The sequence below is a fragment of the Tribolium castaneum genome, chromosome 2 (assembly GCF_031307605.1).
Source record: "Tribolium castaneum strain GA2 chromosome 2, icTriCast1.1, whole genome shotgun sequence".
In the NCBI taxonomy this organism is placed as follows: Eukaryota; Metazoa; Arthropoda; class Insecta; order Coleoptera; family Tenebrionidae; genus Tribolium; species Tribolium castaneum.
The window spans coordinates 19,584,992-19,600,673 of NC_087395.1; the positions used below are offsets into that span (position 1 = coordinate 19,584,992).

At 35.6% G+C, this 15,682-nt stretch overlaps 5 protein-coding genes, 1 long non-coding RNA gene and 1 other non-coding gene across 10 annotated transcripts in view; 3 read left to right on the top strand and 4 right to left on the bottom strand.

Moving 5' to 3' along the window:
* Nucleotides 1-905: 905 nt before the first annotated feature.
* On the top strand, nt 906-2,403 carry LOC107398665 (uncharacterized). The gene is made up of 2 exons (XR_001575461.2): nt 906-1,486; nt 2,135-2,403. It is a non-coding gene; the product is annotated as an uncharacterized LOC107398665 (long non-coding RNA).
* On the bottom strand, nt 2,173-6,761 carry LOC658894 (RNA-binding protein cabeza). Its single transcript, XM_008199677.3, has 9 exons — nt 6,635-6,761; nt 6,275-6,448; nt 5,970-6,074; nt 5,862-5,919; nt 5,322-5,350; nt 3,492-3,610; nt 3,022-3,292; nt 2,469-2,817; nt 2,173-2,418 (listed from the first exon to the last, which is right to left on the bottom strand). Exons 1-9 carry the CDS (start codon nt 6,642-6,644, stop codon nt 2,373-2,375), a joined length of 1,161 nt encoding a protein of 386 aa, XP_008197899.1. The 5' UTR covers nt 6,645-6,761; the 3' UTR covers nt 2,173-2,372.
* Nucleotides 6,187-6,265, bottom strand: Mir3864 (microRNA mir-3864). The gene has a single exon (NR_038714.1). It is a non-coding gene; the product is annotated as a microRNA mir-3864 (primary transcript).
* A 304-nt stretch (nt 6,762-7,065) lies between the features above and the next one.
* Nucleotides 7,066-8,054, bottom strand: MED19 (Mediator complex subunit 19). Its single transcript, XM_965309.4, has 3 exons — nt 7,801-8,054; nt 7,492-7,748; nt 7,066-7,440 (listed from the first exon to the last, which is right to left on the bottom strand). Exons 1-3 carry the CDS (start codon nt 7,979-7,981, stop codon nt 7,165-7,167), a joined length of 714 nt encoding a protein of 237 aa, XP_970402.1. The 5' UTR covers nt 7,982-8,054; the 3' UTR covers nt 7,066-7,164.
* A 111-nt stretch (nt 8,055-8,165) lies between these two features.
* Ctl1 (Choline transporter-like 1) lies at nt 8,166-13,703 on the top strand. The gene is made up of 10 exons (XM_008199678.3): nt 8,166-8,391; nt 8,439-8,821; nt 8,872-9,038; nt 9,087-9,316; nt 10,275-10,442; nt 10,496-10,634; nt 10,683-10,968; nt 11,014-11,176; nt 12,756-12,977; nt 13,031-13,703. The coding sequence occupies exons 1-10, from the start codon at nt 8,284-8,286 to the stop codon at nt 13,163-13,165; spliced, it is 2,001 nt and encodes a 666-aa protein (XP_008197900.1). The 5' UTR covers nt 8,166-8,283; the 3' UTR covers nt 13,166-13,703.
* Nucleotides 13,657-14,899, bottom strand: LOC659117 (uncharacterized protein). The gene is made up of 4 exons (XM_965449.4): nt 14,716-14,899; nt 14,393-14,669; nt 14,062-14,345; nt 13,657-14,012 (listed from the first exon to the last, which is right to left on the bottom strand). The coding sequence occupies exons 1-4, from the start codon at nt 14,821-14,823 to the stop codon at nt 13,701-13,703; spliced, it is 981 nt and encodes a 326-aa protein (XP_970542.1). The 5' UTR covers nt 14,824-14,899; the 3' UTR covers nt 13,657-13,700.
* Nucleotides 14,900-15,004: 105 nt separating this feature from the next.
* Vps13B (Vacuolar protein sorting 13B) overlaps nt 15,005-15,682 on the top strand; it is a 28,014-nt gene continuing 27,336 nt past the window's right edge. For 2 of the 4 annotated variants that reach the window (XM_008199680.3, XM_008199681.3), the window contains exons 1-4: nt 15,005-15,160; nt 15,208-15,301; nt 15,364-15,541; nt 15,588-15,678. In XM_008199680.3, coding sequence (XP_008197902.1) covers nt 15,215-15,301; nt 15,364-15,541; nt 15,588-15,678 — 356 coding nt within the window. In that variant the 5' untranslated portion in view covers nt 15,005-15,160; nt 15,208-15,214. The remainder of the gene's footprint in view (nt 15,161-15,207; nt 15,302-15,363; nt 15,542-15,587; nt 15,679-15,682) is intronic. The other 2 variants (XM_015983586.2, XM_015983585.2) reach the window with 2 other exon arrangements.

The following is a 15,682-nucleotide window of genomic DNA, read 5'->3' on the forward strand; positions in this document are numbered from 1 at the left end:
TTTATTTAAAATAATAATTTGGTAAAATGCGGTATTCGCATTTCGATAGTTTTAAAACAGCTAACATACGTGTCTAAAAAGAATTAAAAAAATAATAATTTTGTGTATAAAAAATTGAAAAGAATAATCATTGTTTTAGGACAATCACACCATTTGTCGTTTTATAACAAATTATAATTTCAAATTAGTGCCTAAGAAAAATACTATAATCCCATTCGAAACGAATAAAAATTTGGGTCCCACGGGATTTTAAAAAAAATCAGGTCTTTAATTATCACATAATAATTAAATTATCACATAATTTCACTTTCTTAACAACCACTGTGGTGTAACTGACTAACCTGTGACCGTTATAACTCGTATAAAAGTTAATACCAAGAGCACGCTGTTTGCACCACAATGGTGACTAAGAAACAGCACGGCTTTTAGACAAAATAGTAAGGGACAATTTTCGGGTTTTTTCTGTATTAAATAAAGAAGCCTTTTAGCTTTAATTTTATTCGTATAGGGTTCAGTTCTAACTCAGATTCCTCTTTATACAGAAATTGAAATGTTTAGAATCTACTTCACCCCAAAATTACGGTGTTGCGACACAGAAATGTTTCGATGTTATATTATTTTCACCATGTTTACAATAGTCGCAGTAATTTGTCTAAATTAAAGTTACGTATTTAATAATAAAACACACAAATTATAAGTTTCTTATCTTATCTATCTGGTTGTACTATTAATGAAATAGTACTTACACCTAACACCTGTGAGTAAAATAATTAAAACCACTAGATAGTGACTATAAATGTCTATAATCTATGACAGTGACTTTAATAATAAAAAGTCTATTGGCGCGTTCTCTGGTGGTAAATTTTGAAATATATCCTCTGCAATATATCGCGCTATAGCGCGAAATTTAAATAAATACCACATGAGGTTGATATATTTTTTGCTTAAATGCGACGTTGGCGTTTATATAGTTTTCGCAGTAGGAGACACTCATGTCGTGGAAGTAATTTGTTTTTAGAATCTTTTAATACAATGCGATTTACTAGAATTTGACAAAATTTCAATAATTGAAACTTGAATGCTAAGGGTCACTTCTCGGCGGTTTGCGTGTGGCTCGGTATTTTGAACAATTTTTGCAAAACTATGGTAAATGTTATTATGTAGTTTTTTGGCGTATAATATTATTAGAGACCCTAATACTATTTGTTTACAGTTCTGACTGAATTTTTAATCATCATAGCATAATAACACAGCGAAGAAGCTCATCCCCACACGTAAACCCGTAAGAACTTCTAGGCCCGATTAAACTTCAGATAAATTTTATCTCTCAGTTAGTTGCTACGGTAGTGCATATCTGATTGGCGTTGCTATGTTTTAACCGAGGTTTAAATTTATTTCTTCGTTAAATATGTTTCCAGAAAATGGACCAAATGTGAACTTTGGAATAAACTACAGGATGCTCAAAAATTGGCACACCAACTCAGTGGTACGTTGTCGAAAAGCTTGTGTACATTACAGGAAAAATCTTAAAAAAATTCCTAGTCATATTTTAAAAAATCGAGCTACCAACTTATTTTCTTAGCTTTTTCAGTTCTCATTATTTTTTAATGTTTTATCTTTCACACTAAATAATCGCTCCCTAACAATACGATGAATGATTACTTTTAAATTTACTATCAGACTAAGTTTCTTGAATATAAAATTTCTCAAAAAAATCACAATTTGTTGATGTGCCAACACTGGAAATTATTTCCTAGGAAACCGTTCCAAAAATACTTATTTTATTGTTGATCAAAATCTATTGCGATCACGACTGTTAGACAGCGTATTGGCCGTTTCAAAATTATAAAAACGCCAACGTCGTATTTTCTCTCAAAATTAGCTGTTATAAATTATTCATGCATTTCAAAAAAATAATAGCTAATGTTAATTTATACCTTCAATGAGAGATCTAATCCCCAATAACCATTTTACAATGTTGTGAATCTTATTTAAAGAAATAATTCGGTAAAATGCGACGTTGGCGTTTTTATAATCTTGAAACAGTTAATCGCCAGATACCATTTATTAAAAATTCGTTATTGTGAAGTTTTGAAGAAAAAAGTTGTTTATGAGTTATTTTTTGACTTTGCAGGAAAATGGAATTAGGAAAGGTCATACTATAACAAAAAGTAATTTGTACTTAAAAATGTATTATACATAAAATAATTATTCACTAAACATGCCATACTCGTGACCACTCAACTTCTCGTGTTGTGTAATTACTAGAAAACACAAAGCTTTAAATCTTATAGATCACCTTATAAAAACTGAAATGAATATGATACTGTAATGGAAATAAAACACTCATGAATCTATTTGGAAAAAATCTTCTAATACGGCCTGGAACGTCCTCCATCGCGACCGCCGCCACGATCCCTAAACATCAAAATTAAAATCTTTCCTACACCAAATTTTGTCACAAATACCTTCCGCCTCCTCCTCGACCGCCGCCGAAACCGCCTCGGCCTCCTCTTCCACCGCCAAATCCGCGACCTCCTCGATCACCACCGCGGAAACCGCCGCCACCACCTCTTCTATCTCTTCCACGGTCACGGTCTCTACCGCCTCCGCCGCCGCCTCCTCTGCGATCTTCACCCCCGGAACCGGCACCTTCCGGCTTATCTTCACTGCATCTATTGCACTGATTCCTCCAAGCAAAATTTGTGTTGCCACAGTCTGGGTTTGGACATTTCCAGTCTCCTTCGCGGCTTTCGCGGTCTCGGCCACCGCCACCACCGCCGCCGCCGCTACCGCCTCCACCACCACCGCCGAAACCTATACCAAACAATTATTGTTTGCCAATCAAATAAAAAAAATGTTTCCCTAGACAGGATACATCAGAAGCAACCAAACTGCTACTGTGTGTTTAATGGGGAATTAATCTGCCCCTTAAAATAAAAACAGATTTTGGCCTATTTTAGACAAATCTGGGTCGGAAGGGGTATTAATTTCTTTTAAAAAAATTGCAAACTCACGTACCTCCATCTCGGCCTCTTGGGCCTCCTCCAAAACCGCCCCCGCGGCCGCCACCTCTTCCACCTCCGCGGCCGCCACCGCCACTCCAATTATCCTTTTTCGTGGCCAACTGTACCCTTATTTGAGTACCACCGAATTCTTTCCCGTCGAACCAAGAAATTGCTGATTGAGCTGCATTGGAATCGTCATACGTAACAGTGGCTTCACCCTTTGAAAGTCCGGTCTGTTTATCTTTATACAACCAAATCTTCCGTTTCTGGGTTTTCTTGTCCATCTAATCGGAACGAAATAATCATTTCAAATTTGTCAAAAATGGAATTCTTTGTAGCAGATTGAATACACTTGTTTGCAAATATTTCTTGCAATCAAGGAATAGCATCTGTCATAATATTGCGACACATCAAAATTGAACTTGGTCAAGAAAGTGAATCCAAGCACAGAGTGCAGGTCGCTGAGTTTAGTCAAATACTTACTTTAATCACGCCAATCGAACCAAAATGTTGAGCAATTTCGTCTTCGGTGAGATTTGGATTCATTCCAGACACAAAAATCGTGTCGACTTGAACCACCAAGTTACTGCCGCCGCCATTATCTGGAAATTAATACGAAAATGATGTCAAGGGTGAAAAATAATAATTTTACTAAAATTAATTGTTGCGCCAACTAACTCAGTTCTCAAAAACTGTTTCACATCTTATGGTGTGTAAAAACAATACTATATACCTTTTCTCTTACTCTCTCACTCTGAATAAACCTTAAACTTGACCATAACGCACCTTGAAATAAATACCAATTTTTTAATTTAAGACCATTGCGTTTTTGATGCCATTTTACCACGCAATGAAGAAAAAAACCTTCTACAAAAAATAAAGTATGCACTTAGCGCTCAAACGGACAGCATTAAAAGTACTCCTCAATCGAAATTTGTCAAATACGTATCACAATATACCCAATAGAACCTTTTTATTTAATACCAATGAATATAAAAGGAAAAACTTTATTATCCTTTTACCTTTAATATATATATATTAAAATCATAGTACCTCATAAAACCATTCGTAACTTTTTGAAATCCCGATGTATAACAGGGTGATTAAAAAATGAAGGATTAACTCTTACAGGGTGATAAAAGACGTTCAGTTAAGCATAATAATCAATTTTTTTTGCAACCGTATTAATTCTTAGTATTTCTTTTTCCTTAGCAACCGTATTAATTCTTGCGCATTTCTTTCCCATATTGTTGAATTCATTCTTAAATTTGGTAAATTATAAATGTTTTATACGTATTATAGGTAGAGAATTTTTTCAATAATTATCTAATTTTATAAAATCTCTCGAGAGATTTAAGATTACTTCATCTTAACCCAAAGATATAACTTTGTAAAAAGCTATATCTAGTGAAGAAAAAAAGGATCACAATTTTTTTTGTCATAGGAACTTTTAGCTTAGTTGGATGTATTCATCACCATCTAAACGATATATAGTCGGAGACTTTTGAATCACCCTGTACACGAGAAAAATACTATTATGTATTCTTTTACCTTTACTCTATCAATAAAAAACAATGTACTCAATAAGACCTTTCTTTTTCAAACGCCAATGAAAATAGAAGGAGATACTAAATATAAATCTTAAAACCACCTATAAAACTAATCCAAAAACTAGATTTAATCAAATGGACCAAAGATTTTCTTTGAGAACATCTAAAGGTTACTGACAAAACATTAATTACTCAAATTTTTAAAATTTGCGAAAAAGAAAATAATAAAGTATCAATGTTAACAACCATATCTAATAAAAAAATAATAATAATAATAATAATAAGAAATATTAGAATCGCAACTGACGTTTAAAATTCTTTATAAAAACTTGACCAATCGAAACCCAAAGATTTTCTAATAAACATTTTCTGTAATGATTTTGTAAGTTACTCCAATGCTTTATATTTTTGTATAAATGTACAAAAAATTGCAAATACGAAAGAAGTTACCTAATCAGCAAAGAGGAAACAATGAAATGTTGCAACACTTTTCGAAGATAAACAACTTGTCAATTATAGCAACGCACCCTAACATTCGCAGGTGAATAGTGGAAGAGCTGTTTACGTATGATTATTTAGTATTCACATTATAATCGCGGGTCTAAGTTTTGAAACAAGTCCAATAATGGAACACCAAATAATCAAAATGTGTGGGAAATTATAAAACGTAAATAAAAATAATGCAGCTCTTCCAAAAACCAATAAAAATACCAATTAAAAAGTGTACAAAAATGCACTGGTCACAGTGACTCAGTGCTTTTACCTTTGTTATAACCACCCCTGTTGCCGCCTCTAAAACAGAAGTAAAACATCAGTAGTTGTCGAGAGAATGGAGGGGGGTGAAAAACACACACTTCACCAACCATTTTGTTGGCATACACATTGTCTTCATCCACGAAGATCACCTATTTCTAGTTGTTGTCACGTCTATGTACGATGTTTACCTTATTTTTAAACTCTCAAAGATTTTATTATACACCTCAATAACATAACAACCATTTAATTGTAGTAACAACCAACTCAACCTTTAAGGACCGTACCAAAAATAAATACCTCAGGAAAAACCACCTGTTATAATTTAACTCAAGTTTTAACGGCCATTTTCGGCCACCAACAACAAACACAGACGTGTGTATTACAACAAAATACTTACACTATTTAAACTCTGTAAGCAAACTGATATTAATACAGTTTCAACGATTCTTTGACAATAAATACCCATTCATTCATTTTTTATCATTTTACTACCTCCCATCCAAAGTGTAATACCAACAAAGTAAAAGAACAAAAACCGATAACTTACCCATAAGAATCACGTCGATCTAGAGGCCTTTTGTCAAAATCGCCACGGTCTCGGCCTCCTAAACCAAAAATAATTAATTACAAACAACACACAAAACTATGAATGTACCTCCATAGCCGCCACCACCGCCGCCGCCATAACCGCCACTATTGCCGTAGCCACCGCCTCCGCCAGAGTTGTAACCACCTCCTTGGTTATAACCGCCGCCGCCACCTGGAACAATTGACGGTAGTATAGCAAAAAAACAAAACAATTCTTTCAAAAGTAATGTATAGGCGAATGTCTACCCCTTCTCATATCAAGATAAGAAGGGACTATCAATTCCCTAATTATTCTGCGACATAGTAGGAGGTTTCAAGTTTATTAAACAAACTCAAACCATGCCTATGTCGCCCCACATCACTGTTTCTTACCTTGACCGCCGCCATAGCCGCCGCCAGACGAGCGTCCTTGATTCCAAGATCCGCCGCCGCCGCCGGCACCTCCACCTCCCCCGCCCGGGGGGTTGAAACCGCCGGTCGGCGGTGCCCCGTACGTATTGGGATACGCAGTACTGGGGGGCGGTTGGGAATAGTCGGCGTACGATCCTGCAAAAGTGGTTTGTACATAAATTACCCAAATAACGAAAAATCGATAATAATGAAATTAGAGCAAGCCGACGTGAAAAATGCGAACTACCACAACTTCGTAATGTGTTAAGTAGTCGAAATTTGAATACACGAGGTGATTTCGTACAGGGATGAGCGAGATTTTTTAAAAATCGGGATACTTACGATCGCCCATCTTCTACCGTTGGGATAATCGAACAAACAGGAGGAAAATGGATGCGAGGGAAAAGACGCTACGGATTGGGGGCTTGTGATTGGTCGGCGCTAACAGCCCTGCCAACCCCACCAAAAAAACACACTAAATAAAGCACGCCAAAATATTAAATTTTCCACAAACAACCTTGTTTTATATTCTCAGTTCCACTTGAATACCGTCGAGGTACTTAAAAACAACATTTGTGATGGATATAAATTGTAATAATAAGTTTGTATGAAACACAGCTGGAGAACTTGTTGTGGCAGCACTGAAAACCTTATCAGAGTTCAGGGTCGGCCTAAGGGCATTTGTAGGCCCTCAAATTTATTATTTTTTGATAATCATGAATTTAATTAATCTAGTGGTGCTAGCTTTGCTAAAACGACCAGTAAAAACTTAATAAAAATAACAGTCTGTTTATTTTCAAAAATAATAAACAATAAATAATAATAGATCTTAAACCTAGGGTAAGTTGGAATTATTCACAATCCAAAGATCTTCACGAATTTGAGTGTTGGCTGGGCGTTAGGCCCCCACTGTGTTCAGGACTGTGTTTCTGCTTTTTTCTCTTCTTTTCCTTTTTCCTCTTCTTCCGTTCTTTATCTTCGTCGTGTCGTTTCTGTTTTTTATGCTTCTTCTCGTGTGTATCACTTCCAGCATCGGTAATGGTAGTCTCCTGACTTGGAAGCCCCCCATCTTTGTGTTTGTGTTTTTTGTGTTTATTTTTATGCTTTTTCATAGGCGCCGCATTTGCGTAGCGGTATTGTTCAGGGAGCTAAAATCCAATACTCAACAAAACACATTAAAGGGAAATTATCAAGCTTACCGCCCCAGGGTGTAGTCTAAACCCATCCAGTTGGATGCTAGTCAATGGTAACAACTCCTTGCCCCCAATTGGAGGCTTCTCAATCACTGATCTTAGCGAACTGTTATCATGCTGTCCAGGAGAGTCAATAACGCCAGGCAAAGTTGGCAAAAACGAAGATAACTGTTCCTTGAGTTTTTTCCCACTGAATTTGCTGTAAGAGTGCTCAAGGCCATAATAGGCCATCAAATTCGTCGCTCCTGTTAGTTCCGACTCTCCTACAACCACCGTCCGCGTGATTTAAACGACTTCAAGCCTTGTCTTGCTTACCTGGAGGCTCTTTCATCAAATAGAAAGGTCCACTAGGGACAATTGAAGGGTTCTTTCCTAACAAAATTGTCGTTTTTAATGTTCCTGACGAATCCTGACGTGAAACGACAGGGGAACGAGCCCCTCTAGGCGAAGATTTGGGCGAATATTGTTCCACTTTACGAAACTGATCGCCCATCATCTTACAACTTCATCGTTTTGCAACAACGATGCAGCTGGAAATGGGAAATGTCACTTCAGCATCACGTACCAACACAAAATCGTCAAACAAACAAACAAATCAATTGTTACCCTGGTAATTTTCACGGTCTGGCGTTTGGAACCCTGCTAGTTTGGTAACTTTAGGTTTAGTTTGGTTGGCGAGATTGTGCAATTGTTACTGTTGCTAAGATACCGCGTCGAAGCCGCCGCCCCCAAAACATTGCTGGTTTTCTCAGTGAAAACATGCGTCTTTTGTGAAAAAAGTGGTTTGAGTTAACGAAAATGGGTTGTTGCGAGTCGAAAAAGGAGCCCGAGCGGGAAGAACCCGCTCAGAGAGGGTGCACCGACGTGTTTTGGTTGTGTTTGTACATTGCGTTTTGGTTACTAATGGTAAATAACCTTGATTGGTGTGTAATTTGCCTCATTAATATTTTTAGGTTTTAATTGCGGCGTTCTCCTTTGTCTACGGCAATCCCATCAGAATTATAAACGGCTATGACTCATTTGGGAACATTTGCGGGACAAAAAATAACAGAAAAATGTCCAATTTGGAAGTATCAGGACTGGACACTTCAGACAAACAATTTTTGCTCTTCTACGATATTAAAGAGCTGAAACAGTCGCTGAAGATATGCGTAAAACAGTGTCCCACGGAGACGTTAAAAAAAGTTGAAGATATCCAGAAATATTACCAAAAAACTGGCGTCAGTTTGTGTAGATATGATTTTAATTATGACGATTTTAAGAACAAGAGTATTGCGAATAAGGAGATTCTGAGTAGCTATTTAGGGCCGTGTCCGGCACTTCCTATTTACGAAAGGTATTTCCCCTAAACTTGTGTTCTATAAAGATAAAACTGGTTTTCTAAAGCACCCCAGTTCTCAACCGTTGCGTTCCTAAATCATTCCAAGATGCAGGCGAAGCAATTTTGAGCAATTTTTACGAAGCTTTGAACAGTTGGGACACACTTGAGCAAATTTTGGGCGACATATACAGCACCTGGAAGGAAATCCTTTATTTAACGTTTTTATCACTATGTGAGCCTTTGGATAGTCACAGGAAAATTTGTACAGTTTGATTTTCAGTTTTTTCGCTGTTAACTATCTCAATACTGCATCTACTGGCCCATTTAGTGTCGTACATAATCATGATTTTGTTCACAATTGCGAGCATCTTGGGCACAGCGTTTTTGTGGTACACTTATTTTGATATTAAGTATGATTTGGATAAGACGAACAAACACATGCTTTTGATGGAGTCAATTCGCAACGAAACGGCCTTTTTGTGGTACTCAATCATCGCCACCGTTATCACAGTAAGAGAAATAATTAAAACTTATCGGGATGTCGTTCATATAGTGAACGAAATAGCCTGTAAAATAACTCAAAATAGTCCGTAAAGTAGTGGAATACATACTTTTCTAACGAAATCGAGAATCAGCCTGCAAACCGACCCATATAGTTTAAAATGTACCTTCTTTATTTTCATTTTCTAACACTTAATTTTTTTCATTGATTACGATACAAGGTGAATTTGAACGTAATACCATTGGGAGCTTATTCTATAGAATTAAGTTTTTTGTAATAGAAAGTGAAGTTAACAAGGATTGTTCCTAATGTGTATAATGTCATTTGCAAAATGTTTTAAAATTTACATGATTTGAGGAATTATCTTGACACTGAAATATATTTTTTAACACTTATAACATAACGCTGCTCTACATAATACACTTTATGGACTATCTTGTCTTGTCTGTACTGACTACTCATATTTATAACTACGGGGATTTCAGTGCCGAAAAATACTATTTTACGGACTGTTGTGGGTTACGTGTGCTATGTAAGTTTTGGGATTTTTTTACTTTAGGTACATTTATGCAAATTAAATCTACATCTAAAATAATGGTACAGTTTTTGTGTAACGTATTGTGTTTTTTGGACGGTGTTTATGTTAACTTTTCTTATCTTTTGTTATATATTCTGCGTCTTAGTTGTGCTGCTTTTCAAGCTTCCCATTCATATATAATAATAATAATTCATATAATATTGTGTTCAAAAGCCCACATAAAATTTTTGTTATTGAGACTTTCAATAACAACTCTCGGTATTAACTGCTTTAACCCTGGTAGAAGTCGTTATACAAAAAAGTTTGGCAACATCTTTAAGAAACCCTTGTACTTATTTTAAAGAATTGAAAAACTTTTTCCAAAGCTTACGTAACATTCGTTATTTCGTCCTCGTTGCGGACAACTTCAGAAAAATAGCTGTTTTTAGGTCATAATTTTATTAATTGTTGCTGTGATGCGAAAACAAGTCAATTTTTTGTCGGACTTGTTCAAAGAAACGTCCAAATGTTTACTCCACCTCCCGGCTCTGTTTTTGCAACCGATTTTAACATTTATAATCCTCGTTTTATTCTTCATGTTTTGGATTTTCGTTGTGGTACGTCCCACGTTCACCAGTTTTCGTAGTTAAATTAATAAAAAAACTTCCAGTTATGCTTGGCTACGGCTTACTACCCTGGAACCTCCCGAATCAATCGCTTTTCTAACGAGTCCTTCACCACCCCTGTGAGCCATACGGAACCGGTGGCCAAGTTGGGCAACATTTCTTTAACCGAAAAATTCCTTGAAAGTATTCATTTCGCTTTTGTACTTTCTTTGTTTTATTAATTACTTTCAGAAATGACAGTGGTCGAGTTTACCGACCCAACATGGGTGAAATACATGTGGTGGGTCTATTTTATCGGTCTCATATGGACGTGTGAGTTTATTATGGGTTGCCAGCAGATGGTAATCGCTGGGGCAGTGGCCCATTGGTTCTACCGCCACAAATACAAAGACAACTCGCACGTTTCGTACGCCATTTGTAAATTAATAAAATACCATTTAGGGTCGGTCGCCATTGGGTCACTTTTGATTACGATTTTCAAAGTCCCGAGATTGATTTTAATGTTTTTACATGAAAAGTAAGCGCAATTTTTGAATTTTCGTGAACTTATAAAAAATTTCAGATTGAAATACAATTCGGATAAAGGCAGCGAATGCGCGTCTTGTCTGCTGAAATGTTGCATTTGCTGTTTCTGGTGCCTGGAAAAATTCATCCGATATTTGAACCACAACGCTTACACTGTTATTGCCATCGATGGAGTTAATTTCTGCTCAGCTGCTGGGACGGTAAGTTTCAAATGTATTTTTTTTAAATAGTCCATGAAAGTTATTTCCGTAATCAGTTATGAAAAGACCGATTTTGTTTAACGAACATAATGTTTGCCAAAACGAGTAAGCACAGCGAACAAGTTTTGCAAATTATGCGAGTTAAACAATAATAGGCTTCTAATAACGTATTACGTATTTTTTTTAAATTCCGTCGTAAGTTGAAAATTTATTTTTCATTGTTCTTCGATTAATAGTTTTAGAGAACATTGCAAACAAATGCAAAAATAAAGAAAAATTATAATTTAAAAGCCATTGAGAGTTTGGCGATTTCTCGGCGCCTATCAACTTCTCAGATCATTTTATATAACTTTTTATCAAAATAGTTCCACTTTTACATTTAGTTTTCAAATATTTGACATTCATCGGGCAATAACTCCGAAACTAATAAACGTAACTTTATTAGGTTCCTTGTCGTTGGATTAAAACTCTTCAATTAATCTATTTTTGTTAAAAAAAATCATTGTTCTCCGATTAATAGTTTTCATGAAAGTTGGAAACAAACGCAAAAAGTAAAAAGAATATCCAATCATTATTATCAAACTTTCAGTTTTTCAATTTGTTTAAACCCTGGATTTAAAAATCAGAATTCTGAGCCTAAACTTTTGAATTCAAAATTTCAAAATGTATTTTTATCTTTGTAAAAAATCCCAAATGACTTCCTTTCTGCATGTATTAGTTATTACCATAAACAATACTAAAGAATTTCAATTTATGAATTTAAAAAAATAAATTCACAAAGCATAGTCTTACGAGCACAAGTTTCAAGCTAAAATTAAACTCAAAAATACAAATTTTAGAAGTTATACTTAAAATGCCGAGGTGAGAAGCAAAGAATTCAAATAATATCTTAAATTTTTAGAACAGTTACTTTAATTATGATTTTAAACCAAGTAGAAATTGTGAATTAAAAAAATGAACTAATCATTGAGCCAGAACCAAAATTGTGTAAATTGGAACATGGATGTTTTTTGTTAATTTAAATTTAATTTTAGAATTGTAACTATAAGTCAAACCGAGGTTAAACTTGATACTTAAAAACATAATTTTGAATTAAAAGTTGGGTGCCTACATAATTTAAAACTCCACTGAAAATTCCATATTAAATTCGGTATGGGTTGATTTCAATATTTTTGTGATAAAATTTCTTATTTTAAAGTAGGTGAGAGTTTTCCGTGAGTTTTTATTTGTAATATACAATTTGTTTTTAATTTTTATTTATTTTATTTAATGTCAGATCCAATTTAGTTAAATTTATTCGTAGATTAAATCCACAGAAACGATTGTTATAATTATAGGCTTTTGATAACGTTTTACCTACAATATTATTAATAATTCCGTCGTAAATTGAAAATTTATTCCTGCTGTTTTATTTTTTTATGAAGAGTAAACAAATTAATTAGCATCGTCCGGTAATAAGTAACGTAATAACCCTAGGTATTAACTGACTGTACATTACGTCAAAATAGTCGTAAAATCTGACATTTGGTAACGGGATTACGAAAACAACAATTTTTTAAGTTTTTAATATTTTTTTAAGGCGTTTCAAGTCCTGTCCTCACATGCCCTGCAAGTAGCCACCATTAACGGTTTGGGCGACTTCATCCTATTCTTGGGTAAATGTCTTGTTACGGTCCTAACCGGTTGTGTGGGCCTGTTCATATTTCGGCGAAACCCGGATCTGGAATTTTACGCCGCCCCTACTTTGGTTGTGTGCATTTTTGCATTTTTTGTTGCTCACTGTATTCTTTCCTTGTATGAGGTATTGTTTGCTCATTTTGCCCCAAAATTGTGGCTAACTTTGATGAGTTTCAGATGGTCCTGGATACGGTTTACTTGTGCATTTGCCAAAACGGGGAAAGTGTGGAAGGGATTCAAATGGAGAATCTTGGGGTTCGAAATGTTGGCAATCTGAATGCGCAACCAAATGAGCTGGAACCGATCAAGTAATGTTGGCAAAAATGCCTAATTTTACCGGGAAGGTAAAGAACTGTTTTATGATTTAAGCTACAAGTCTGTACTAAGACAGCTTTAATTTTTTTTTAATAGAGGTAGGAATAGGTAAATATTTATATTGACTATAATTGGTGTATAAATTATGAAATATTGCATAATTGGGCTAAAATGTTTTTCTTCCAACTTGTAGACGAAAAAAATATAAAAATACAATGCTGCCAGCTGTAATGGACCCATCACATTTTTCTAATAAACGCACCATAATTATAATTATTCACACGAAAGACTAAAACAGAGATTTTTTACATTTTGAGATTTTTATGATCAAATTTGTTTCTTGGACCAGCAGGTTGTGACTTAATTTAGATAATAGTATTTGTTAATAGCAATATTTTTATAAGAGTTTAATTATCTATTAGCATCATTCCCACTTACGCACCTAGATACAAGAAGTATTTTTATATGTATGTTGTACAAAAACCGCGCTGTTTTTATAAATTTTAATGAAAATAAACCTGTTACAAGCATCTCATTTCTGTTTTTTCTTTTTCCCGAATCTCTTCTTCTTCAAAACTTTTTTCGGTTTTTCTTTTATTTCTGTCTTCTCTTCTTCGATTTGTTGGGCTTTTTCAAGCGGATCGCCTTCAAAAATATCATCCAAAGGCGTCATTTTGTAACCATCGCCGGAATTTGCTGTGCTCGCGTGTGCTTTCTGCTGAACCCGATTGAGATATTTGTTTTTGGCAGAGAGACGTATTTGTTGTCTGTATTTTGCTGGACTGACATAGAACGGGTTTTCCCAAAGTGCAGCACCACCAAAACTTCCAGAAAATATTTTCACCTAGAATTTAATAATGTACACTTTTTAATTGAGTCATGGATGTTGTTACTGGATTTAGGACAAATCTGGGCCCCACTTCAGCCAAAGCGCCGTCTTCTGACAAAATCTGGAAATTCCTAAACCAAATCCTGTTATCCAAAAGCGTGAAGGTGTAAACGTGGTCGAAGAAGGGCTGGCTTTTTGGGTGGTGTTTGGGGACCCCAAATATCTGCGTTAGGAGCTCCTTGAGGAGGGTGTAGTGGGGCTTCTCTGTGAAAGTGGGGTCGAAGCTGAGTAGCGGTCGAGAGCCCCGCAGGCAGTTCCCAGTTAATTTTATCTCACTCATTGTGTACACTACGGTAAATTATTAAAATTGATACTTTCTAAAATTGTGATATTACCATTTTCGACCAGAAATTTTGCACTAGGTCCATTTGGAACATTGGCCAACCACATGTACAAATCCATTTTCCTCCTCCCTTCAAACATAACGGCCTTGTTACAGTTTTTCATTTCACACATTTCATTTACTACTGATAAGTTTTTGCTTCTTTCCATTTTTGATTCGGGTTTATGGTGTGGCATTAATTTTTTCAAATCTTCCATCAAGTGTCTGTCCCTGTGACTGATTCCCCGCGAACTGAAGACAAGAACTCGTTGTTTGTTGACCCATTTGATCTAAAAACCCGACTTAAAATAATTAAGTTAGACAAAAAAATATTACCTTTTTCGGTGGCGGCTCGTCTGAGTGTCGCACGGCTGGTAAGGGCTCTGGTTCAGCTTTTTTTTCTGTTTCAGTATCATTACGACGGCGTTTGAGTGGCTTTTTCATTTTTGAAGACACGTGAATGAACAGTTAGGCCTAACCTCACTTCTTGGCCCGGTATGTGCACACATGCGCACTTTAATTTTCACCTGTTTTTGCAATGAAACAGAAAATTATTGAACGTGGTACAACATCCCAACTGTACAACCTTCAACTGGTCCACGTGTTTGTTTTTGCACGGTTGCCACTACAGAATGCGTCAACTGTCAAAAAAATCTGACTGACGTAAAAATATTTTTGTGTTTGTAAATATTTTAATTTTTTATCGATTTGATTATCAGTTTTTGCCAACTCTCCGTACGATGGAATAAACGAGGGTGGTAAAGTGATTCGTCACTTTTTTGTACGGTTGTGTCCTTATCACTTCATTAATAAAATGTTGTATTTTAGGTAAAACATGTTCAAATTAGAGTCGTACATTGCACCAATTTTGCTTAGTTATGTTGATAAGTACATCAAAAACTTCCGATTGGAGGACTCTCAGGTGTGGCAATTAAAATTGGGGTTAAAACCCCAAAGGGGGCCCACAATGATTTTTGGTTACAGGTTTCTTTATGGGGCGGTGATGCATCTTTTCATAACTTAGATTTAAGATTAGAAGTGCTTGAGCAAGAGTTGCAGTCGCCTTTTAGCTTCATTTCTGGGCATATAAGGGAGCTTTTGATTCATGTACCATGGACGAAACTGACCTCAGAACCCATCACAATTACCATTAATACTATTGGTACTGAACCAAATAAACTTGAGGTTTTTTACAATTAAAATTTTAGAATGCGTTTTAAAATTGAAAGATGCGAACAGCAGTGTTGCTTCAGATGCGTCGCCAACGAGAGACACACATAAGAAAAGCTCTGGTCACAGGTTG